General features: G+C 40.0%; 1 protein-coding gene across 2 annotated transcripts in view; it reads right to left on the bottom strand.

Annotated features, from left to right (window-relative positions):
• EXPH5 (exophilin 5) overlaps nucleotides 1–27,362 on the bottom strand; it is a 93,731-nt gene that overhangs the window by 17,235 nt on the left and 49,134 nt on the right. The window contains exons 2-4 of one of the 2 annotated variants that reach the window (XM_040257928.1): nucleotides 17,833–17,993; nucleotides 14,237–14,399; nucleotides 5,195–5,240 (exon numbers count right to left, since the gene is read on the bottom strand). In XM_040257928.1, the coding sequence (XP_040113862.1) occupies nucleotides 5,195–5,240; nucleotides 14,237–14,399; nucleotides 17,833–17,993 (370 nt within the window). Of the gene's footprint in view, nucleotides 1–5,194; nucleotides 5,241–13,210; nucleotides 13,472–14,236; nucleotides 14,400–17,832; nucleotides 17,994–27,362 lie in introns of those variants that run through there. The other variant, XM_040257929.1, reaches the window with a different exon arrangement.

Here is a 27,362-nt window from a genome sequence, read left to right on the forward strand (position 1 = left end):
TACCCTTCCTCCCTGAATCACACTTTTTAATTTCTACCCTGATCTAGGAAACCAGGAATTCACAGACATATAAATAATGACCCTGGAAGTGGTCCACTTTCTAAAATAACTAAGAAAGCATACTATTCTCCTTTGTATCCTGAGCACTTAACATAGCACCAGCATATAAGAGATTGATTCATATTTAGTGAACTGAATTCAAAGACTATGCTTCCCACAATAATATTTCCTACTTTTGAATTCCTCCAATACATTTTGTATTATCTTTTATCTGAACAAAATTACTCATTTTTTCAGTTTTCAATATATTTAAAAAATATTTTCTCTTGTTTGATCTTTAGAACAGACTTAGATAGGGATTATAGATAGGGATTATCATTCACTGTTTGCAGATGAAGAAACTGAGTCTCAGTTAAGAACCTTACTCAAGCCACAGGAATAACAAAAGGTGATGCTGACTACTGACACTCATATAGTCTGATTTCTAATTCTATTTTATCCACTACGTTGCTTTGTATTGTTACTTTATGAATGTAGATGTCTTCAGTTAGGTGGTAAACTCTCTGAAGCAGGAACTTTGCTTTAAACGTTCCATGCTGTCTATGCACAGTTATGGATTGATTTTTTTTTTCTATACCAAGGTAGAAAATTATATATATAAGATTTTTAGTGAAGATTATTACAGAAAGTGAGACACTGAGTGTTTAAAATATTAGGACTCAGTACAGCATGTCTGAGGTAGGAAAGCATAATGGTTAAACATATGGATTTTACAGAAGTCCAAATACTGACATGAGGCAAACAAATCTCTGTCATAGAGTAACCTCAAAAGCTGTACAACTTTGAGCAAGTTGCTTAACCTTTCTGTCCTGTGCCTTATTTTCTTTCTTGGAATAATGAGAAAAAAAGAGAATACAGCAACAATAATACCTCTCATATAATAATGTTGCTGTGAGAATTAAATGCATTAATACTTGTAAAACACTTTTGAATGGTGCGTGTGTGCATATTCAGTTGTGTCTGACTCTTGTGACCCTATGGATTGCAGCCCGCCAGGATCCTCTGTCCAGGCAATTTTCCAGGCAAGAATACTGCAGTGGGTTACCATTTCCTTTTCCAGGGGATCATCCCAACCCAGAGACCAAATCTGTGTTTCCCTTAGCTCCTGCACTGGCAGGCAAATTTTTTACAACTGAGCCACCAGGGAAGCCCAAAATGGTACTTAGCACTTAATATTAATAATTCCTTATCGTTAGCCATTACTAGTCTTCTGTTGTTACAGAGGATTTTCTGGTAGACTTTGGCTAGTGCTCTCAGCCTAACGAGTTAGAGAAGTATCCCAAAAGATTAGACTTAATATTCTGGCTTTAGGGTTTGTTAATAATCTTAAACATGGTACATAGAACATGCTGAGCAAAATAAGGCTGTTTTTCCAACCTCAATTCACTCTACTAATGTTTGCAGTGCTGACATGAGACAAACAAATCTCTGTCACAGAGTAACCTCAGATTACCTGACTAATTTTAGGGCAGCCAAACCTGTAGAACAGCTGTCAACACTGAAGCTTAAGGTCGTGGATGTTACCAAATGCCTTGGTAAAGTCAACAAATTAATTTTTCAAAGTGTTCTTGAATTTACTCTGCATCTGCTTTCCTGCAAGGTCAAATCCAGCATTGCACCTTGTGGCTTAAAAACCACATATTCATTTCTTTTTTCAGTTTTGGAGTACTCACATTATGCCAGGAAGTGGGGAGACACAGGTAAGCAGGCATAGTCCCAGCCTCAGGGAGCTCACACCAGCCTAGTGTGGATAGTGCCACACTGGAGGTATGTTTCTAGGGGTACAGAGTAGACATATCACCACCAGAATGTGTTCAGAAATGAGTATTGAATAAGTGGCCAGAGCCATATGGTTTGTCTGTGCTCAGAGATGGTGACTACTCAGATTTTGGATTCCTCACCTATAAGGAGATGGTTCTCAACTGGAGGCAAATTTGCTCCTCAAGGAACATTTGGAAAATTCTGGAGATATTTCTGATTGTCACAGTTGAGTGGAGGTGAACTACTGGCATCTAGTAGGTAGAGGCCAGGGATTGCCACTAAACATCCTATACTATATATAAGAATCCCCACAACAAAGAATTATCCAACCCGAAATGTCAGTAGTCCTGAGGTGAAGAGAATTCTGAGATAGAAGATTTCTAAGTTTCTCTTGTCATCCTAAATGAAGGCATAAGCTGAGGCAAGATTAAGAGATGAGTTTATTTGGCAATAGAAGAATTGCAATTTGGGACGTGCAAAACATAGTAAGCAACAAGCTAGTGTGCTGAGGATTTGGGGCAGGCTGTATCTGAACAGGGAATGAGTTCAGTTAGAATGTGAGGAGAGTCCAGTTAGAGTCTATTTAAACAAAAAACAAATGAAGACCAGCTTTAAAAATTTCCTAAGCAGACAAAACCAGGCCAGTCATACACACAAAACTCAATTCAGCTTATTTTGTAAGGCCAACCTGATCCAGGTCATTTCTTGTTTATGCCCCTGGAAACCATAAGTAAAACTTCCCATGGCTGATATGAGGCAATCCCTAACTAAGTGTCTATCATTTAAGAAAATTCTAATATTATTATCAGTTTTCCGTGTATCAAGCATTTATGGGGGCATGCATGAGATTTTCCACTTTATATCTCCTGGTTCCATTTTAGATTGAAATTTTTTCATACTCTAGCACTAAAAATTCTGTTTTTCTGAAACCCTTGGCTTCTTTTAAGCTGATGTAAATGTTTAAATAGCAGCTTCCTTCTCTTTGAACAGAGGATCATCCAAAACAGACTCCTATAAAATACTGGAATCCCCTCTGTACCATACCTGCTAGGCTGCCAACCAAATAAGAGGAAGTTCATTATCTTAAGTCTTGGCAAGAATCCCTGTGGCATCACTCGCCAACTTCTAGCTCTTTTCTGTTTAAGGGGATAGGACTTTTATGGATAAATAATGGAGATCTACATGTTATACTTATCTTCAAGTTTCATTATTTTTTCTTGCTTACTTTTTAAATAGTTATTAACTGGAAGCTACATCATTGGCTTGAGTTTAACTTATATTCCCAGTTCTTATCTTTTTAGATTGACGTGTTCTGAGGAGTGAAATCGTTATAGGCAAACAGCAATTATGAGTGTCAAAGAAGAGGGTATCTTACTAATCCTCAGACTGGACTTTGAAATCCCAAGAACTCCAGATTAGCTCTCCTGTTTTATAACTTCTAGGTGCTTGCATTCCTTTTTATGCCCCTCACCTGTTTCAGATACCACTGCTCTTAAATGGGAAAGGATGGTTAGCTCTGAGCACTTCTCTGAGGAAAAGCCAAGAGTACAGAAGCATCTTGGGATAGTGTTAGATGCTCAGTCGTGCCCGACTCTTTGCGACCCTGTGGACTGTAGGCCGCCAGGCTCCTCTGTTCATGGAATTCTCCAGGCAAGAGTACTAGCATGGGTAACCATTCCCTTCTCCAGGGGCTCGTCCCAACCCAGGGATTGAACCCGGGTCTCTTGCATTGCAGAAAGGCTCTTTACTATCTGAGCCACCAGGGACGCCATCCTGGCATTGGGTTCTATTCTTTTAGAGAACAAAGCTGTATGCATGCCACTTCTCAGTTACAGGCAAGTCTGCAGGTAGAGAGCAACAGGGGCTCATAAGCACACAGGGCTTTGGGACCGATGAAGCTGTAGGCATTTTTGACTTCTGGTGATAGAGTTACAGAAACCTGGGTTTTCTAATCCTGACTCTACCAAGTATCACTGTGACTTTGAGCATGATCTTTAAATTCTCTGAACCTCAGTTTTTTTTTAATCTTTAAGTGGGCATAATAATAATACCTGCTTCACAGATTGCTTCTGGATATTAAATGAAATGATCTGTGTCAGTGCCTGGATGATAACAAGCTCTCCATGAGAGTGTAACAGTTGGTTCTGGTGTCATGACTGGGGCTCAAGCATATAAAAGAGAGAGATAGGGTTCAGTGTTATTGAGAAAGAAGTAGCATTACTCTGAAGAAGAAAGGAGGCTCACTTTTGTTTGTGAAACCAATCACAATTGGGAAATTTGGAGCTCTGCAGGAGATTCTTTACTTGACAAACGAAAGTGAGATATATGCACGCCTCACCAGAATTCTATCCCATGCTTTTTGAAAGAAGAAGAGAGAGAAAGGTTTAAGTGTTAGTACTAAGGGCAAAACCTATTGAAAAATGCCTGTACCTTCCTCCTGCATTCTTAGGTACCTTCAAAACTCTTTCTTTCATCTCCAAACCATATATGAGTTGCACAGAAAGACACTGGTGTGTGTAGATCAAAATGTAAGAGGGCAAAAAAAGTAAGAAACAGAAAACAAAGCTTCTCAATCTTAAAGACATGTGAACACAGAGAAATTGTGGAGGTCCTGTTTGGTCAGTCCCCTCATGAGAACTTGTTCTGTCCAGATGCATTTCACCTATCGGTGGCTTCCTCTCTGACTACAAATGATGATCTTACCCAGAAGAGGTCTTATGCAGACCCACCTTGGTTTGCAAGTTTATTTGGAAATTTTCAAAGCTGGTCTCCAGATGCTTTTGATTTTGACAGAATCAAACTGAACTCTCCCCCTTTTACATTCCCTGCCCAAATACAGCCTGCCCCCTGGAGGAGAGGGGGACAACAGAAAATGAGGTGGTTGGATGGTATCACTGACTCAGTGGACATTGAGTTTGAGCAAACTCTGGGAGATGGTGAAGGACTGGGAAGCCTGGCGTGCTGCAGTCCATGGGGTTGCAGAGTCAGTCGGACATGATTGAACAACTGAAAAACAACAGTAGACCTTCAGCAGACTTGCCTACAGCTTGCTACAGTCTGAATGTCTCAAATTGCGATTCGTCTGCTACTTTCAAATAAACTCTTCCTCCGCCCAACATTTTAGGGCTGTATAGGACGGATAGGTGGTAAAATAGCAGAGACAGTGGCAAGGTCTCAGGCAGAGGCTGCTGTTTGAACATTTCAGTACCACAATCACAACTGGGAAACTTGGAGCTCTGCAAGAGAAATCTAAGCTTCTCAGGTAAATTTAAGACTGCACCAAGGAGAATTCTATTTAAATATGTAATCAACCAGGAATTACATTAATTCTGAATTACTATTCAGCATAACCTTTAGTTCTTTGGTTACTTACCAAAGTGGTTCCCCTCACAGACACAGAAGGTGTGTGGCCATCACATCTGTGGAAAAAAATTGAAATAACTTCTTTGAAGAAATGCCTAACTTTTGGAAAATTAATAGCACATTTTCTATTATATCTCCGTATCTTGAGAAGATAAGTTTCTGATTCTTAGTAGGGAGATCTTTCACTGTGCACTGCTGAAAAATCTCTCAGAAACATTTTCTTGTGCTTGCTTAGGATCAGTGTTTTACATCTTTGTCACTCAGGTAGCCAAGAAAAAATACATAATAGTGGCTTTTTACTTGAACATAGCATGAAGACTTAAGAACAGAAATAGTCACATTTGTTGAGTACTGTGTGCCAGGCAGTATTTGTATGCTCTATAGACAAGTTACCTCATTTAAATACATCACTCTTGTCAAGTGGATACTGTGACAGCTCTCATTTTACAGATCAGATGGTGGAGGTGCAGAGAAATTAGAAGACACTGTACAAGGTACATAGAGGCTGAACTCAGAGCTGGCCACAGGCTGACTGAATCTAGAACTCACCTTGATCAGTATGGCACATAGAATATTCTTGCAAATGGGAAACAGATTTTCTGTTTCTGTGTATTTTTATTTTAAAGAGATACTAAGTCAGAACCAGACAATAATAAGGGGATTTTTTTCAAAAGGCAAACCTTATAAAGATGACTTCAGGATGCTTATTTTTATAAGTTAGTCTTATTTATTATGAGAGCATCTTAGAGAAGAAAAATTATGCTTTTACTATTTATATGGCTTCTCCAAAATTCAGTAGAAGGTGAAAAATTTCAAAGACCTAGGTCCAAAATTGAGATAAATTTTGATTTTTAAAATCTATAATCCTAAGTAAGGGTGTGCAGCCTGAATTGCAGAGTAAGAGTTAATAGAAACTAGTAAAGTAATGCTCAAAATTCTCCAAACCAGGCTTCAGCAATACATGAACGATGAATTTCCAAATATTCAAGCTGGTTTTAGAAAAGGCAGAAGAACCAGAGATCAAATTGCCAACATTCGCTGGATCATTGAAAAAGGAAGACAGTTTCAGAAAAACATCTATTTCTGCTTTATTGACTATGCCAAAGCCTTTGACTGTGTGGATCACAATAAACTGTGGAAAATTCTGAAAGAGATGGAAATACCAGACCACCTGACCTGCCTCTTGAGAAATCTGTATACAGGTCAGGAAGCAATAGTTAGAACTGGACATGGAACAACAGACTGGTTCCAAATAGGTAAAGGAGTACGTCAAGGCTATATATTGTCACCCTGCTTATTTAACTTCTATGCAGAGTACATCATGAGAAACACTGGGCTGGAAGACGTACAAGCTGGAATCAAGATTGCCGGGAGAAATATCAATAACCTCAGATATGCAGATGATACCACTCTTATGGCAGAAAGTGAAGAGGAACTAAAAAGCCTCTTGATGAAAGTGAAAGAGGAGAGTGAAAAAGTTGGCTTAAAGCTCAACATTCAGAAAACAAAGATCTTGGCATCCAGTCCCATCACTTCATGGGAAATAGATGGGGCAACAGCGGAAACAGTGTCAGACTTTACTTTTGGGGGGCTCCAAAATCACTGCAGATGGTGACTTCAGCCATGAAATTAAAAGACGCTTACTTCTTGTAAGGAAAGTCATGACCAACCTAGACAGCATATTAACAAGCAGAGACATTACTTTGTCCACAAAGGTCCGTCTAGTCAAGGCTCTGGTTTTTCCAGTGGTCATGTATGGATGTGATGTGAGAGTTGGACTATAAAGAAAGCTAAGCGTCAAAGAATTGATGTGTTTGAACTGTGGTGTTGGAGAAGACTCTTGAGAGTCCCCTCGGACTGCAAGGAGATCCAACTAGTCCATCCTAAAGGAGATCAGTCCTGGGTGTTCATTAGAAGTGCTGATATTGAAGCTGAAATTCCAATACTTTGGCCACCTGATGTGAAGAGCTGACTCATTGGAAAAGACCCTGATGCTGGGAAAGATTGAGGGCAGGAAGAGAAGGGTACAACAGAGGATGAGATGGTTGGATGGCATCACCGATTCAATGGATATGGGTTTGGGTAGACTGCGGGAGTTGGTGATGGACAGGGAGGCCTGGCATGCTGCGGTTCATGGGGTTGCAAAGAGTTGGACACAACTGAGCGACTGAACTGAGCTGAACTCTTGTATGACTCAGAGCTCTTGTATGAACTCAAGTCCTCTCCTTCATTAAGAGCACAGCAAGAGGGAATTCAGAATTAAATAACCTCAGACTAGGTCAGATTAGTTAAAACTGTCAAGATGCAGTTTTCCTTCATTCAAACCCCTACCTGCTTCATGGTTCTTGAAAGCTGAGCATAAAACCTAGGAGGCCAAACAATTTTACATTTAAAAGATAACAACATGTATTAAACATGAAATTAAAAGATGCTTGCTCCTCAGAAGAAAAGCTATGACAAACTGAGACAATGTATTAAAATGCAGAGATATCACTTTGCCAACAAAGGTCCGTATAGTCAAAGCTATGGTTTTTCCAGTAGTTATGTAAGGAAGTTAGAGCTGGCCCATAAAGAAGGCTGAGCAGGGAAGAATTGATGCTTTTGAATTATGCTAGAGAAGACTCTTGAGAGTCCCTTGGACAGCAAGGAGATCAAACCAGTCGATCCTAAAGGAAATCAACCAAGAATTGATTGGAAGTATTGATTCTGAAGCTGAAGTTCCAATACTTTGGCCACCTGATGTGAAGAGCTGACAATGGGAAAGACCCTGATGCTGGGAAAGATTGAAAGCAACAGTAGAAGGGGGCAGCAGAGGATGAGATGGTTGGATGGCATCACCGACTCAACGGATATGAGTTTGAGCAAACTTAGGGAGATAGTGAAGGACAGGGAGCCCTGGTGTTCATGGCGAGTTCATGTGGTCGCAAAGAGTTGGACACTACTTAGTGACTGAACAACAAACAACAACATATATTTTATAGTTTAGTTCAAAATTTAAACAGAAATTAAAATTAATATGGATTTTTTCATATTATTCTGAAATACCAGCTCTATACTAATAATATTTAGAAGTTAAAATATTGCTTTTATTTGTTTCTTCCTTTTCATACATCTTTATTGAGCCTGCATGCCTTCTACATGCTAAATACTATTTTGAGTGCTTTGAAGGAAATAAATATGACTGAGATAGAGACTGTTCTCTAAGAGGCTTTATGACAGGAAAGATTAGGTACATAAAGAGACAAAAGGCAAGCCACAGTGTTATAAGGACAATATAGAGGCTTAAGTAAAATGAAATTGCAGAGAGGCTGGTGAGCACTTGCCGGGATGAACCGGGAAAGCAACAGGGAGAGAAGGTGCTGGCTGAACAGGTATGAGAGCCAAAGAACACCAGGAGCACAAGCCTGGAGACGTAAGACAGCAAGGAAGCTGGGAATTGACAAGTAATTCCATTTGTCTGCAGCCAAGAGAATGTGCCAGACTGTGAAGATTCTTCCCAAAGTCCTGCAGAGAGGTGGGCCTCTTGGTGTCCCTGTGCAGCTCAACATTCTCTATCAGCTGATCAGGGCCCTAGCCTGACTTGGAGTGAAGGGGAATTCCTAAGGATGGCAGGTGGCACACTGGGAAAGAGTGTCACTGAGAGTGAGGGTGTGCCGTGAGGGCAAGGATGCACGCTCCCTAACAGCGTGCGAGACCGTGGGAGCCACTGTGGGTCGAGGTAGCAGGCAGGGTGTAGGACTCAGGAGGCTTGGAGGCCCAGAGTCTCCACAGTCACTTCCAGACCTGCCATAAATGTATAACACTGTAACATATTCCAGTTAGTGCACGTTTCTGGTGTGAAGGGCTTCCACTTGGAGAGTGACTAAAACAACAGTGCCGTCACAAAAACCATGCTGGTTAAAGTCCTCTGGATTTGGGTGATTTCAAGAGACAGAAAGCTATCTGAGACGCATTTGCTCATAAGTCCTACTAGGCCATACCTTAAAGATCTCTCACGTATATTCCCACGTTGCTAGCTATAGACAGAGCAGTTTCTCAGCCTTGGTACTACTGGCATTTCTTCAGTGCGGTGGTTTATCCCATGTATTATATGATGTCTAGCAACATCCCTGACCCCTACCCACGAGATGCCAATAGCACCCACACTACAGCTGTGGAAACCAGAAATGTCTTCAGACATTGTCAAATGCCTTTTGGGGTGTAAAACTGCCCCTGACTGCAAACCACTGAGCTAAAGTGAGTATCTCATTATGTCACTTTTCTGTTTAATGAAAAACATAAATACAATATCCACATGCACACATGCATGAAATACACCAAAATATTAGTGCTTGTTCAGGTCAGTTGGTGAGAGGGGTGATTTTATCTGTTACATGTATAAAATATATATATGTATAAAATAAGGAACTATATATACATATACAGTAAATACAATAAGGAAAAGAATGGTATTCTTAGAAAGGGATGAATGTCTCCCTGCTGTCTACAGGATCAAGACCAAGCTCCTTAGCATGTATAAGATTTCCACGTTCTGGCCTCTGCCAAATACTCCCACCCCAACTCTTACCAGTCTTACCTTATACTGAGTCACTGAACCTCAGTGACCTAGATGGATTCTTGCTTTTTTCTAGTTTCTGAATCTTTGTTGTGTCATTTCTTTCTGCCTGGCACAACCTCCCAATTCTAAATTGCCTAGCTCAGTCCTATATGTCCTTCAGACACTGGCTCTCTTTTCCCAGGAATGCTTCTGATTCTCCAGTCTGAGTTAAGTGCTTCTCCTACAATAATCTCATGGCATGAATACCATGCACCCACCCCAGCACTCACCATATTACACCATAATCATCAGTGTATTCACTGATGTCACTCAGGTTGCAGCTAGGCCAGAAGGCATCTCTTCCTCAAGATCCTTACTGTCATTTGTCCAAAAATCACCATAATGAATATATGAATCCATGATGATTGGGATGTGATTGTCACTTCCTAGAGTTCTGCCCAACTGTACACAGTCATCTGGTGTTCCCTGCTAGATTTTAAAGCCCTCCAGCTGAGGACTTTGCCTTGTTTTCAGGGTTTTATCTCCAGAACTAAATGCAGTATCTAACCAACAGAGTGGGACTTTGATAAATAAAAGAAATTATCACATGCCAGGAATTCTGACGGCCCTTACTGTAGTGGGGGGTAGGAAGCTCTGCTGCTGTAGCTCCCAAACCTGGATAAACATCCAAATATCCTAGAGAAATAAAAATCAAGGGCCCCACTTCAGACCTGAATCAGAATCATGAGGCTGGGGCCTGGTAATCTGTCATTAGTTTTAAGTGCTGATGAAATTCTAATAATGATCAACCAGATCAACTGGGAACCACTCCCTTTGTCTTGCATCTCCCTCCTGTCACCACAATGGGTGCCACACCTGGGATCACTGAAGGAGCATTTCCAAAGAAGGATTTTGCTTACTCTGATTTCTCCTTTGGTCTAGGTGTCTTACATTCCTGTGTCCTCCAACTCAAACCTAGGTACTTGGTAGGAAGAAGGAAGATGGTGTAGTAGGACATTTGGAAAGAGAGAAGGAGGAAAAGAGAGAGACAGAAAACAGAATTCAGGGAGAAAAAGTTACCTGCTCTTTAAACTTTCCAAAATTGCATTTGAACTTTTTGCTTAGGTAAACAGAGGTTGCAGCTAGACTCCTGTGATAGATCAGACAAATTTGGGCATGTCTGAGAGCAGCTAGGGGGCCTGGATGGATCCACTGAAACACTTTGCATCCTCAGGTAAAAACAACCATCCTAAAGGGACGGGGTAGTCAGCATGTACACCCTCACTCCAGGAGAGCAGCTGTCGCTCTCTAATCACAGCATTGTGCTGAGTACTTGCTGTATGCTACACACTGTGAAGGTCCTCAAAGGAAAGAGCTCAACTTGAATTTGATCGCACATGTTACTCATGAGCCTTATGAGCTATTTCTCTTGTACTTCCTCTTTGCTCTAGTCCTTGGGACTACAACAAAGGGAAGACTAGAGGGGAAAATAATGCACTGCCCTAAAATCACCATAATGAACTGAGGGCATGTGGCTTCACAGCTTCGAGAATTTATAGGCACAAAGATAAGGGGCCCCCTTGCAGGATGACTTCATGGTGGAGTGTGTTGGCTCATAGAGCAGAGGGTGGCACACCACCTATTCACGGAGGGGAGTAATCAGTGGGATAATGGGCGATCTGAAACAAGAAAAAATAACTGGAGATACTACTGGGCTGCCAGGGAAGCTGCATTTATAAGTTTAGGACATACACTGTTAGGTACTTACTGAACTAAGTAGAAGGCATTTGTGAGGCAACGGAGTTACTGAAATTCTGTGGTGGCAGCTGAGTACCATATGTCTCAGATAATAAATGCCCCCAAACAAGATGCGAGAAAACATAACTTACAGGAAAATGTTAAGAGAAAGATATGCAATCCTGTCAGCCCTCGGTATCCGTGGGTTCTGCAGACTCAACTAGCCATGGATGGAGCACCTGTTGGCTGAATCTGTGGATAGAGGGTGCTATCTGTATATTTTTTTAATTTTTTTAATTAATTTATTTTTTATTTTACTTTACAATTCTGTATTGGTACATTTTTAATAAGATACTCGAGCATCTGTGGGGTTTGGTATCTGCAGGAGGTCCCAGAACCAATCCCCCGTAGATACCAAGCTACAATTGTATATGTATACTTTTTTTTAATTTACTGGCTAGCAATAAATGATTAAAGCACTAGTGGAAATTATTTCTTTATTCCTGGGGTTGTGGTAGAGTCACAGAGAGTACAGTTCAATTATTTACAAATAGGATTAAAATAATAGTGGGATAATTAGGAAGTACATAAATTTGGGAGGAGAAACTTCAGTAGTCATATTTGAATCAGAAATGGCAAAAGTTTTTGCCTTTTTGTTAATTAATGAAGTCACTATGTTCCTACAGCTTTTGGGGGGTTGGCCTTCTTTCTGTGATTTGTAGAAGATCCTCTAAAACTGCTTGGCTAACTTGTTCTCCAGAGGACCGAATGTGACAATGTGAGTTTTGATGGCTTCAGCAAGTAGAAACCTGACTACTTCCCAGCGCAGGATGACTGTGCTTCCCCCGGGGGCCTTTGTCAGTTCCTCCCACTGTGCTTATAGGCGAGGAGCCGCTCCTGTCTGATTCTGAAGCTTGCTTCTGTATTTTGAAAAAGATCAGAACTGCTGAATGAAAAAAGCTCCACTTCATAATAAAGAGCCCCTCAGAATGTAGGACACACCATTTACTGTCCTACCATAGGGCCACACACCCTTAAAAACAACCTCTTTCCCAATACACACATTCAAATTCAGGATTTAGATCCAAATATTTAGGTCACACTCATATTTAAAAATAAAAAGGGTATATTTTTATGCTTTATCTTCTGAAACCTACTAGGAGCAAAAAACAGTGTATTTGTTACATTTTAAACCAGCACAATTACAGTTTGAAAATAAAATGTATTTAAAGACGGAAAATCTGAAAACTGTGAAACATAAACATATGCTTAGAGGATAAAATTTGTTTCCTTTTTATATACTGTGTTTGTCTGGTTAAAAGAGAGCTACATGTCATTTTGGTATTTAAGAAGAACAGTTGCTAAACAGAATTTTGTAAGAGTATCATTTTTTTAAAATTTGGTCTATAACCAAAATCCATGATGCCCAGAATGAAGACTATTGTTTTTTTACCTTCTTTGTTCCACTTTTGCAGCAACTTACAATATGAGCTTGAAATTAACTTGTTGGTTACCTCAACTTTTCCTAGTTTACTAATGTTACATTGCTCAGCTACAATAAAACTCTGCTTTAAAGAAAATTCCCTGAAACACAAACTACATCATAAGCCCCAGCCACTCCTCATATTAAAAATATTTCTTTTCTCTTTAAAAGAAATATTTCTTATAAAGGAAATACTCCTCAATTTTAAATTGTCAAATGAGAGAATTACTAGTGTTTTAAACATTTTTTTACAAAGAAAAGCAACTCACCGGTTTGAAGAGTATTTCCTTGTAATCAACTCTCGTAGAAACAGTCACATAAATCTACATTTTGTTCAGCTCTTCATTATTTCGTCAAGGACAAAAACAGCCTCAGCTGAAAGCTGAAAGTGAAAACCTTCCATTCCCCTAAGAGGGGAGGACAGAGCTGAGTGAGTCTCAGAGACTCATCACATACCTTGCCAGCTGCTTGCTGCCTACTGTTTTTCAGCAAGAGTGACCTCCAACACCTCTTACTTAGCACTGCAGTGCACACTTAATGGCACACAAGGAACATATCACGTGCCAAGCCAACACCTTAAGAGGGTGGGAAGCTTTTCAACCAGGAAGACACGCTGAAAATACTTAGCAGTCAGCTCAATTGCACGTAAGCAAAGACTTGCTTGTTTTTCACAAAACAATCCAACAGCATAATGAGTCAAGACGAACGGATTTACACAGTTTTCAACTGGGAATCAACTGGAACAATACCTCCATTGCTCTCAAAGCTTCCCTTTCTTCCCTTTAAGTTTAAATTCCAGGCAACTACAGAAAAATGGCTGCTCTGAATATTTTTAATGATGGTAATATATTTTTCTCTGCTTCAAAATTCAGATTTTCTCTACTCTTTGTTCATCTGATTTACGTTCATTTACTCTTTATGCCCCAACTCTCCTGACACACATACTCCTCCAGTAAGGAGTAGTTTTGATTTAAATGTATTTTCATGACCAGGGGATAGACCAGGCTCTTGGAGCAGTGGAAAAACTGTCAATAATTATTTCTCAACATTTAACCCATTATTCACCATGTCCACCTCCTGGGACTTGTGCCATTGGTTAGAAGTTGGATTTCAGATAAGCTCGGTTTCAAAGTTTCGTAAGGACTTTGTCCCTTACAGAGCTCAGCCCTGTTTCCTTTGTTACTATCTGGAATTAAATGCTAAAAACAAACATTAAACATTCTGAACACAAAACAAGCTGCTGGCCTCTGGGATCTGGTAACTAATGAACTATCACATGATCTGAGTTTACTCACCCTGTCTGTCCCAGCGACTGAAGCTTTGAAGTCTCCTTTCTGGATTTTCTGAATGAGAACAAGGAAGCAAATGATGATCTGAAGCTCAGCCGAGAAGGAACGGATTTTGGGTTTCTTTGATTGAGTATATTTTTAGATCTTGATGTTTGTAATTCCACAGGATCTAAATGAAAATTATAAAAATTTTGCATGACTAAAATATTTCCAGGTAAGTATATTGGAGAACTAATCTCTCTTCACCCCCCACGCAGTCTAGAAATGCAGGCATCCCTATATGAACAGGGTTGGGGGTGGGGGGCGGTGGCGGGGTTCATCCGTATATGAACCTCAGGAACTAGGGGCACTCCTGTGCCATGAACGGTTCTGCTCATTGGGAAAAAAACCTCGCAAAAAGCAGGGAGTCTTTCAATATGTATTGTGGACTGCAGTTCTATAGAATGTCCCTCCCCCTATTCCAGCTTCAAGGCTTTCTCAATGTATCTTCACCCTGGTGAACCAAAACCAAAACTTTGTTAGGGACCTCATTCAATTCTCATGCCACTCTTAACTACCATGTCCTTTAGAAATCTTTATTTTGGTGCTTTAAAACTATCGTGAAACACTACATAACTTTTCATATCAAAGAAAGTAAAGGAAAAGCATATTAAACCCTTCAGAGTATTTCTTATTCCCATCAAAAATCTATCTCTGTGTATATGTATTTGCTACATATATGCTTTATATGTGGGTAAACATGTAACATAAATATGTATAATATATGTACAGATAATATGTAGTATTATTTATGAGTATTAAAAATTCTAAGGCAAGAGCTCAGTTCAGTCAGTTCAGCCGCTGAGTTGTGTCCAACTCTTTGCGACCCCATAAACCGCAGCACGCCAGGTTTCCCTGTCCATCACCAACTCTTGGAGCTTGCTCAGATTCACATCCATCAAGTCAGTGATGCCATCCAACCATCTCATCCTCTGTCATCCATTTCTCCTCCTGCCTTCAACCTTTCCCAGCATCAGCGGGTTTTCTAACGTGTCAGTTCTTCACATCAGGTACCCAAACTATTGGACCTGCAGCTTCAGCATCAGTCCTTCCAATGAATATTCAGGACTGATTTCCTTTAGGATGGATTGGTTTGATCTCCTTGCAGTCCAAGGGACTCTCAAGAGCCTCCTCTAACACCGCAGTTCAAAAGCATCAATTCTTCAGTGATCAGCTTTCTTTATGGTTCCAACTCTCACATCCATACATGACTACGGGAAAAACCATAGCTTTGACTAGACAGACCTTTGTCAGCAAAGTAATGTCTTTGCTTTTTAATATGCTATCTAGATTGGTCATAACTTTTCTTGCAAGGAGTAAGCGTCTTTTAATTTCATGGCTGCAGTCACCATCTGCAGTGATTTTGGAGCCCAAGAAAACAAATTCTGTCACTGTTTCCATTGTTTCCCCACCTATTTGTCATGAAGTGATGAGACCACAAGCCATGATCTTTGTTTTTTTAATGTTGAGTTTTAAGCCAGGTTTTTCACTTTCCTCTTTCACTTTCATCAAGAGGCTCTTTGCTTTCTGCCATACGGGTGGTGTCATCTGCATATCTGAGATTACTGATATTTCTCCTAGAAATCTTGATTCTAGCTTGTGATTCATCCAGCCCAGCATTTCACATGATGTACTTTGCATATAAGTGAAATAAGCTGGCTGACAATATACAGCCTTGACATACTCCTTTCCCAATTTGGAACCAGTGCATTGTTCCATGTCTGGTTCTAACTGTTGCTTCTTGTCTTGTGTACAGATTTCTCAAGAGGCAGGTAAGGTGGTCTGGTATTCCCATCTGTTTCAGAATTTTCCACAATTGGTTGTGATCCACACAATCAAAGGCTTTAGCATAGTCAATGAAGCAGATGTTTTTCTGGAATTCTCTTGCTTTTTCTATAATCCAACAGATGTTGGCAATTTGATCTCTGGTTCCTGAACCTTTTCTAAATCCAGCTTGAACATCTGGAAGTTCTCGGTTCACGTACTGTTGAAGCCTAGTTTGGAGAATTTTCAGCATTACTTTGCTCGTGTGTGAAATGAGTGCAATTGTGTGGTAGTTTGAACATTCGTTGGCATTGCCTTTCTTTGGAATTGGAATAAAAACTGACCTTTTCCAGCCCTGTGGCCACTGTTGAGTTTTCCCAATTTGCTGGCATATTGAGTACAGCACTTTAATAGCATCATCTTTTAGGATTTGAAATAGTTCAGCTAGAATTCCATCACCTCCACTAGCTTTGTTCATAGTGATGCTTCCCAAGGCCCACTTGACTTCACATTCCAGGATGTCTGGCTCTAGGTGAGTGATCACATGAGCGTAGTTATCTGGGTCATGAAGCTCTTTTTTCATATGGTTCTTCTGTGTATTCTTGCCACCTCTTCTTAATACCTTCTGCTTCTGTTAGGTCCATACTGTTTCTGTCCTTTATTGTGCCCATCTTTTTTTTTTTTTTTTTAAGTGTTTATTTATTTCTGGCTGTGCTGGGTCTTTGTTGGTGCTTGGACTACTCTCTAGTTGTGGTGAGCAGGGGCTGCTTTCTTGTGGTGGTGCACGAGTTTCCCACTGTAGTGGCTTTTCTTGCAGAGCACAGGCTCTTGAGTGATCAGGCTTCAGTAGTTGCAGCGCACGGGCTCAGTAGTTGTGGTGCATGGGCTTTAGATGCCCTGCTGCATACGGAGTCTTCCTGGACCAAGGATCAAACCTGCGTCCCCTGCACTGACAGGCAGATTTTTAACCTCTGGACCACCAGGGAACTCCTCTTGTGCCCATCTTTGCATTAAATCTTCCCTTGGTATCTCTAAGTTTTTTGAAGAGATCTCTAGTCTTCCTCACTCTATTGTTTTTCTCTATTTCTTTTCAATGATAACTTAGGAAGGCTTTCTTGTCTATGCTTGTTATTCTTTGGAACTCCTCATTCAAATGGATATATCTTTCCTTTTCTCCAGAGCTACATATATCAGGTCCATCATACTGTAATACTTTAGACATGCTGACATGCTGGTAGTTACAAAGTTAGAATGTCTACGGAAGACATTTGTTTGCACTCATTTATGGCGTTTAAGTTACCAAAGTACCAAAAGGGTGGAAGCGTCTCTACCATCTGTTCTCCTCATTTTCTGTTCTCCTTTTCCTCCCCTCCTTTGTCTCCCTCTCCTTCTGCACCATCATTCCATTTATTTAAGTGCTTACCATGTTAGGACTCAGTACTTTATACATGTTATTTTATTTAATTCTCAACAACCACCATATGATGATCATACCCATTTAAAGATGTGAAAATTGAGGCTTAAAGAGAGTCACATGAATTCTGATAGAATAGAGAGTAGAGAGAGAGTGGATATTTGAATCTAGCCCTTTTTGATATTGATGTCTGTGTTCTTAACCACTGTGCTCTCTTGCATGACTATAAACCGCTCCCCCCAAGACATCACAGTACATTTTCAGTTCACTCTTTTTATTGCGAACTTTTTGTCCCTTATAATTTTAAAATAGTCCTAAACACAGATTGGTTAAATTGGAGATCCAATTGAACCCTTATCTACAACGAAGAGCCATAAGTTCTCACCATTTTCTGCCATCCCCTTTCTCAGCCTATGTGTAAGCGGTTGTTTTAACATTTGGCTAACATCTGTTTCATTACAAAACTTTTTCCTTTGAATTTCTTCAAACCATTCACCAGTCACTCCTTGAAGCCATCTGATATCCCTCTTTGTCTTCTGGAGTTTGCTGAAATAAAACAAAAATACACATGCTTTAAATCTCTTCACGTGAAGTGCAAACTCATGTGATGGGTCAAATTTTACCTGGTGGAGGAGTTGCATAACCTATAAGTCCAGGGGAAAATTGGCTCTAGTTGGAGTTTCCTTTTCACTACCCTACCATGTATATAGTTTGACTGTAATCATCTAAACACAATGACAATCTAAAAGTTTTTCCTAGTAGTTGAAATAATCAAGTTGCTGAGGACATTGTGGGTTGAGCATTGTGCAAACCTGACCTAATAATGCAACTGATTGATGCATATTTTAATGACATGGAGAAACTAGAATATTCTAGTTCTGTTTACTCATTCATTTATTTGTTAACAATCATGTTTATTGAGCAATGTTTACACAACAGGTCCTATAACAGATGTAAGCAGCAGTTCTTGATCGCTTAGTCATGTTCAACTCTTTGCAGTCCCATGGACTAGAGCCCATCAGGCTCCTCTATCCATGGAATTTTCCAGGCAAGATTACTAGAGTGGATTGCCATTTGGGTCCTTATTTGCCCATCCAGTGGTCAAGAAGAAAAGCTTACATAGAGAAAAGCTTACATTGCTAAATGTGATGGTCTTAGATAATGGAATTCTTTAAACACAAAATCACAAAAGCCTGTGATGAGGGCATGGCTAATGCTCAGTAGTAAGGGGAAAGTGTGATTTGAGCTTAATAGGAAAAGTCATCCAAAGCACAAATGTGTCTGACCCATACTTCCAGAATGTCAGAACTAAAATTCTGCTATTATTTCTTTTTCCTTCTCTCCTGTCCTTATCTACTTAGTCTTCTTTCAAATGAAAATGCTGCTCTAAGTTCTTAGTTAAATCATCAGTTGTGACTTAAAAAAAAAAAAAAAAGCAGATCATTTGTTCCATTTGAGGAGGACCCTAGAACTGTTTGGAAATGAGAGATGTTTAACCCAGAGGGAGACTGCCCTGGACAGAGGTAAATAAAGCAGGAAGGGGAGTCAGAAGAACCTAATGACAAATTTCATCAAAGGGTCAGGTTGACAAACTTCTGAAGAAAAAGCCAGGCTTCTTGTTGGGCTCCAAGCTTGGGAAATTCTGCTGCTTTGGAAAGAATTTCTTATGACTCCAGAGTTGCCCCTTATCCAGGGTCCTCTGTGAAGCACAAATGTTAGAGACTCTGTACTCTAAGAAAGCGGTGTGCAAGACAGCTGCAGAATAGCTAATTTGGGGTTAAAGGCAGTGAACTGTAATGGTTGCAAGTCAGGTTCCTGCTTAGGGCTATGATACTGTCATCTTATAAAATAATCAAGAGGGAAGTCAGAGGCCATCCTGCCCAGACTTGTATTTTGAAAAGCATTAAGCAGCAATCATCACATCCAGTCCACATAATTTGCATTAGTCCCTTCCATTTTGCCATTGCCACCCCTCTGACACATAGTCACTCCTGTCACTCTTACAGACTAAGAGACCACAAGTACCTGCTTCTAACCAGTACTGACTGCCGTCAACTTATCAATACCTTATTTATTAATGTCTCACTTTTTAAAATTTTTTTGGCCATGCCACACCACTTGCAGGATCTTAGTTTCCCAACCAGGGACTGAACCCTGGATCCAGGGAAGTGAAAGTGCTGAGCCCTAACCACTGGACTCCCAGAGAATTCCCCAATATTCCATGTTTATACCTGACCTTTAGTGTCTCAACGCCCTCCCAAGTGATCAGACCACAACAGTCAGCAGCACTCCTGCCCATTTCTCAACACATCCTTCTCATTTCAGAAGACAGTTAAGCTACCTGACTTAGGAACTTTCTAGTCTTTATTTTCTTGAGCCTCAAAATCACTGCAGATGGTGACTGCAGCCATGAAATTAAAAGACGCTTGCTCCTTGAAAGGAAAGCTATGACAAACCTAGACTCCATATTAAAAAGCAGAGACATCACTTTGCCAACAAAGGTCTGTATAGTCAAAACTATAGTTTTTCCCAGTAGTCATGTATGGATGTGAGAGTTGGACCATAAAGGATGTTGAGCGCTGAAGAATTGATGCTTTTGAAATATGGTGCTGGAGAAGACTCTTGAGAGTCCTCTGGACTGCAAAGAGATCAAACCAGTTAATCCTAAAGGAAATCAGTCCTGAATATTCATTGGAATGACTGATGCTGAAGCTGAAGCTTCAATACTATGGATTGCATTGCTAACTCAATGGACATGAACCTGAGCAAACTCCAGGAGATGGTGGAGGACAGGGAAGCCTGGCGTGTTGCTGTCCATGGGGTCACAAAGAATTGGACATGTCTTAGTGACTGAACTGAACTGAGCTCAATAAATATAACTTTCTTGTTTTTTCTAAAGCCTCCATATAACACTGACTCTCTTTTAAAATAGTCACACTTCATTTAATTTCATCTCAAGCATTCATTCCACACTCGCACTCAAATCCATCACTGCCTGTTTCTTTTTAACATCTGGCCAGTGAAGTCAGAAATCTATACTTCTATGTGAATACTCTGTGTGAGTTTTACTCCAGGAAACAGATCTTAAAGAAATGGCCCTTCCCCAAAGTACATTAATTTAACTCAACATTATGCAGTTGCTAAAAATTACTCGGGCAATGTAGTGTCCTGCAAAAATGCATGTGACATAGCATGAAGCAGAAAAAACAAAGTACAACATTTTATCCATACTTATAGCTATGTGAAAAATAATGCACCTATTTGGACACACTAGAGAAAGAAAAATAAACTCCTGATTTCTTAGAATAGAATAATTACATGTATCAATTCCACTTTGAACTTCTATAAAATTATGTTTATTCAATAAATACATTTTTCTTTAATTGTGAATTTTAATTTATATGATCATTTTCCATTATAATTTTTCTTGTAGATACAGAAAAATCAATCATATTTTCACAATCCTAATGCAATCAGTATTGCCCTTTTGATGTGAGTTTTTTTCCTCTGCATTTCTCATATGGTTGTAATAAAATGTATTAAATATGCACTTGTGGAAAGCCTCCTAGAGAGAAGATACAGAGATACAATGGTGAGCAGAGCAGATATAGCTACTACTCTAGAGAGCTTATTGTTTAATGGGAGAGACAGATATGAGTCCAATAATGATACAAACATAAGATAACAGTAGTATGATTTCTTCATTCAACACATGTCTGAACTCTGGGCAAAGATCAATGAATAAGTCAAGTCCTTGCCCTCATGGAATTTACAGTCTGCTGGGGTAGGAGTGGAGGCAAACAATAAAAAATTAAGCAGATGTTATGAGAGCATATAACAAGGGGACCTGGTTATGTGAGGCGGAAGCAAAGATTTCCTTAAGAAGATGACATATAGCCTGAAGGATGAAGCAAAAAGGTAGTGGGTGGACGGTTCTGGGAGAGAGCTTTCCAGGCAAAAGAGTAATAGCTGTAGAGGAAATGCCCCCAAGGAAAGAAGCCAGGAACTGAAACAAGGCTGGCCTTGCTGGAATGTGGAGGTGGAAAATAAGACTAACTAAAGGGGAGAGCTATGATCAGTGCGTGTTAACTTATATGCAAAGTACATCATGAGATATGCTGGGCTGGAAGAAGCACAGGCTGGAATCAAGATTGCCGGGAGAAATATCAATAACCTCAGATATGCAGATGACACCACCCTTATCGCAGAAAGTGAAGAGGAGCTAAAGGGCCTTTTGATGAAAGTGAAAGAGGAGAGTCAAAAAGTTGGCTTAAAGCTCAACATTCAGAAAACTAAGATCATGCATCTGGTCCCATCACTTCATAGGAAATAGATGTGCAAACAGTGGAAACAGTGTCAGACTTTATTTTTCTGGGCTCCAAAATCACTGCAGATGGTGATTGCAGCCATGAACTTAAAAGACACTTACTCCTTGGAAGGAAAGTTATGACCAACCTAGATAGCATATTCAAAAGCAGAGACGTTACTTTGCCAACAAAGGTCCGTCTAGTCAAGGCTATGGTTTTTCCAGTGGTCATATATGAATGTGAAAGTTGGACTGTGAAGAAAGCTGAGCACTGAAGAATTGATGCTTTTGAACTGTGGTGTTAGAGAAGACTCTTGAGAGTCCCTTGGACTGCAAGGAGATCCAACCAGTCCATCCTAAAGAAGATCAGTCCTGGGTGTTCTTTGGAAGGACTGATGCTAAAGCTGAAACTCCAATACTTTGGCTACCTCATGCGAAGAGCTGACTCATTGGAAAAGACTCTGATGCTGGGAGGGATTGGGGGCAGGAGGAGAAGGGGACGACAGAGGATGAGATGGTTGGATGACATCACTGACTCAATGGACATGAGTTTGGGTGAACTCCGGGAGTTGGTGATGGACAGGGAGGCCTGGCATGCTTGCAGTTCATGGGGTTGCAAAGAGTTGGACACGACTGAGTGACTGAACTGAACTGAACTGAACTGAACTGAAAGGGGAGAGCAGAAAGGTAGCTGCTAGATCATGCAAACTTGAGGGTTGGGTTAATCAGTTTGACCATTAGTCCTGGAGCAGTGATAAAGCATCAGTGACAAGGAAGGAGCATGACACATCAGATTTGTACTTTAGTTTTATTTTATTGACTGCTTGACTTTTTGCTGTGCTGGGTCATTGTTGCTGGACAGGCTTTTTTCTCGACTAGTGGAGAGTGGGGGCTATTCTTTAGTTGCAGCACATGGGCTCAGCAGTTGCAGCGCTCGGGCTTACTTGCTCTGGGGCACATGGGATCTTCCTGGGTCAGGGATTGAACCTGTGTCTTCTGCATTGGCAGGCAGATTCTTTACCACTGAGCCACTAGGGAAGTCCCCAGATTTATACTTTAAAAAGATTTACCTGGTGGTCTGGTGGTTGGGAGTCTGCCCTCCAGTGCAGGGGACACAGGTTCAATCCTGGTTGGGGGCCTAAGATCTCACATGCCACAGAGCAACAAAGCCTGTGAGCAGCAGCCAGAGGGCTCTCATGCCACCACTACTGAGCCTGTGTGCTCTAGGCTGTGCTCTGCAACAAGAGAAGTCTGTGCACTGCAACTAGATAAAGTTCACATGGCACAATGAAGAGTCCACACACCACAGTGAAAACTCAGTGCAGCCAAAAAAAAAAGATCATCCTAGACTAAAAAGGAATCCAACAAAATAAAGAGGCAACCTACAGGATGGGGGTGGGGGTGGGATATTTGCAAATCATATTATCTGATAGGGGTTAATTATCAAAATATACAAACCATGCATAAAACCCAATAGCAAAAAAAGCAAAGTATATGATTTGGGCAGAGGATCTGAACAGATATTTTTCCAAAAAAGACATACAGATGGCCAACAGGCACATGAAGAGATACTCAATACCACAAATTATCAGGGAAATGCAAATAAAACCACTTCTTACCTGTCCGAATGGCTATTATCAAAATAAGAAATGATATGTTGGCGAAGATATAGAGAAAAGGGAACCCTCAATGCACTACGTGTGGGAACACAGTTGGTGCAGCCACTCTGGAGACAATATAGAGGTTCCTCAAAAAATTAAAAATAGAACTACTATGTGATCCAGCAATTCCACTTCTGGGAAAGTGAGGACACTAATTTGAAAAGATATATGCATTCCTGTATTCATTGCAGCATTATTTTCAATAACTAAGATAGGGAACAACCTAAGTGTCCGTCTATGAATGGATAAAGAAGATGTGACTTTATATACACAGCCATAAAAAGAATGAAGTCTTGATGAAATCTCGCCATTTACTATGACATGGATGGACCCTGAGGGCATTATGCTAAGTGAAATAAGTCAGAGAAAGACTAATACTCTATCACCTCACTTGTGTGTGAAATTTAAACAACAAAACCAAGTTGATAGATTCAGAGAACAGATTGGTGATTGTCAGAGGTCGGGGGAGGATGCCAGGGTGGGACAAATGGATGAAAGAGGTCAAAAGTTACAAAATTCCAGTTATAAAATAATTATGTCATGGGGATGTAATATACAGTATGATGACAATAGTTATTAATACTGTACTGAATATTTCGAAGTTGCTAAGAGTAGAGATCTTAAAAATCCTCATCAAAAGAAAAAAAAGCTTATAACTATGTGTAGTGATGGTTGTTAACTAGATTTATTGTGATGATCATTTCACAATTTATACAAATATTGAATCATTATTTGTATACCTGAAATTAATGCTGTAAAATAATTTTAAAGGCTTTTTACATTAATGAATAATGTCAATTACACCTCAATAAATTTTTTTTAAAAAATATCATTCTAGCAGCAGGTGGAGAAAAGATTCCAGTGGGGAACAGGAGAGAGTGGTCAGGGTAGTTACAGGGGCAAGGAGAGAGAGATCCTGTTTACTTGGACAAGGAGAGTGGTGGTGAAGTGGAATAAAAGTAGAAAGTACTCAGAGCTACTAAGTGGGTGAAACTGTCAGCCAATGATTAAGTGACCTTGGAAGGTTATGGACATAGACATATCAAGAAAGATTCCTCAATTTCTAATTTCCATAGGAGCATAGAAGAAGTCATTCTTCAGATAATACATATATAATCTTCAAAAATTATATATAAAATACCTTTAACATTACTTATTTTTGGAGCAATCATTAAATATTTGCATAATATTCAAACTACTATGATTTCCATAATTTATTTTCTGTTCCTCTGGTATAGAACATTATTATTTTCCTTATAAATACTGCTTAATGAACATCACTGCACATTTTCTATTTTCATAGTGCCCTGACAGGTGCTGAAGTAGAATTCTCGGATCAAAAAGTCAAAGTGTGTTTGTGACTCTTTATTTTTATTTTTTTCAAAATGGCTGCAGCAATATTACTCATGCCAGCAACATGTAAGACTACTAGTGGTCATCCTTGGAAGACTCAGTTCAGTTCAGTTCAGTTCAGTTGCTCAGTCGTGTCCGATTCTTTGTGACCCCATCAATTGCAGCACACCAGGCCTCCCTGTCCATCACCATCTCCCGAAGTTCACTCAAACTCACGTCCATCGAGTCGGTGATGCCATCCAGCCATCTCATCCTCTGTCGTCCCCTTTTCCTCCTGCCTCCAATCCCTCCCAGCATCAGTCTTTTCCAATGAGTCAACTCTTCACATGAGGTGGCCAAAGTACTGGAGTTTCAGCTTTAGCATCATTCCTTCCAAAGAACACCCAGGGCTGATCTCCTATTTTGATTATTTTTACTTCCTAAATTTCATACTTTCAAGGTACTACATTTATAATGTGGGCAGCTATTTTTTCTTTTAAGAATTTTTTTCTCATCTTAAAAAAAGCTACATTTTGAACCCTTTCCCATATGTCTGTTTACTAATTATATTTTGGCAATTGTACATTTCATCAATTTCTAAATCAATGTCTCAGAGTTTTTCACTGTAATGAGAGAAACTAGTTATTTCCCCCAGGTTTTTAAAATTCTAATTAAAATTTGAATGTTGAGCCATATAAACCTCATTCTCTCTCAAGGTTTAGAGTAGGTTAAAACATAATTAATCTGTAAGTTTCTGCTAATATTTGTCTCTAAAAGAATAAGAAATGAAATGTGGATAGTGGTTACATGTAGATAAATGAAAGGGCAAGATTTTGAAGAAATCCAGTGGCTTTTAAATCAGAAGTATTCCTACGTTGTCAGGAAAGTGGGTGAACATGTACAACCAAGAGTGAGAAAATTCAAGGGTAAGATAGTAGTTTTATTCTGAATTAATTAATTCTTAATTAACTGAATTCTGCCAAGAGAATGCACCGGTCATAACAAAGACCCTTTTTCAACAACACAAGAGACAACTTTACACATGGACATCACCAAATGGTCAATACCAAAATCAAATTGATTGCATTCTTTGTACTTGGAGAAGCTGCATCTAGACAGCAAAAGCAAGACCTGGAGTTGACTATGGTTCAGATGATCATCTTCTCATGGCCAAATTCAGGCTTAAACTAAAGAAAGCGGGGGAAACCACTAGACCAGCCAGGTATAACTTGAATCAAATCCCTTATGAATATGCAGTGGAGGTGATGAACAGAGTCAAGGGATTAGATCTAGAAAACAGTGTGCCTGAAGAACTATGGACAGAGGTCGTAATATTGTACAGGAGGCAGTGAACAAAACCATGCCAAAGAAAATGAAAAGCAAGAAGGCAAAGTGGTTATCTGAAGAGGCTTGACAAATAGTTGAAGAAAGATGAGAAGTGAAAAGGAAGGGAGAAAGGGAAAGGTTTAGTTCAGTTCAGTTCAGTCGCTCAGTAGTGTCCAACTCTTTGTGACCCCATGAACCTCAGGAAGCCAGGCCTCCCTGTCCATCACCAACTCCTGGAGTCTACCCAAACTCATGTCCGTTGAGTTGGTGATGCCATCCAACCATCTCATCCTCTGTCGTCCCCTTCTCTTCCTGCCCTAAATCTTTCCCAGCATCAGGATCTTTTCCAATGAGTCAGCTCTTCACATCAGGGGGCCAAAGTATTGGAGTTTCAGCTTCAACATCAGCACTTCCAATGAACACCCAGGACTGATCTCCTTTAGGATGGACTGGTTGGATCTCCTTGCAGTCCAGGGGACTCTCAAGAGTCTTCTCCAACACCACAGTTCAAACACATCAATTCTTCAGTGCTCATCTTTCTTTATAGTCCAACTCTCACATCCATACATGACCACTGGAAAGACCATAGCCTTGACTAGATAGACCTTTGTTGGCAAAGTAATGCCTCTGCTTTTTAATATGCTGTCTAGGTTGGTCATAACTTTCCTTCCAAGGAGTAAGCGTCTTTTAATTTCATGGCTGCAGTCATCATCTGCAGTGATTTTGGAGTCCAGAAAAATAAAATCAGCCACTGTTTCCACATCTATTTCCTATGAAGTGATGGGGCCAGATGCCATGATCTTAGTTTTCTGAATGTTGAGTTTTAAGCCAACTTTTTCACTCTCCTCTTTCACTTTCATCAAGAGGCTTTTTAGCTCTTCTTCACTTTCTGCCATAAGGGTGGTATCATCTGCATATCTGAGGTTATTGATATTTCTCCTGGCAATCTTGATTCCAGCTTGTGCTTCTTCCAGCCCAGTGTTTCTCATGATGTACTCTACATATAAGTTAAATAAGCAGGGTGACAACATACAGCCTTTATGTACTCCTTTTCCTAATTGGAACCAGTCTGTTGTTCCATGTCCAGTTCTAACTGTTGCTTCCTGACCTGCATACAGATTTCTCAAGAGGCAGGCCAGGTAGTCTGGTATTCTCATCTCTTTCAGAATTTTCCACAGTTGATTGTGATCCACACAGTCAAAGGCTTTGGCATAGTCAATAAAGCAGAAATAGATATTTTTCTGGAATTCTCTTGCTTTTTCAATGATCCAGTGGATATTGGCAATTTGA

The sequence above is a fragment of the Oryx dammah genome, unplaced genomic scaffold (assembly GCF_014754425.2).
Source record: "Oryx dammah isolate SB20612 unplaced genomic scaffold, SCBI_Odam_1.1 HiC_scaffold_17, whole genome shotgun sequence".
In the NCBI taxonomy this organism is placed as follows: Eukaryota; Metazoa; Chordata; class Mammalia; order Artiodactyla; family Bovidae; genus Oryx; species Oryx dammah.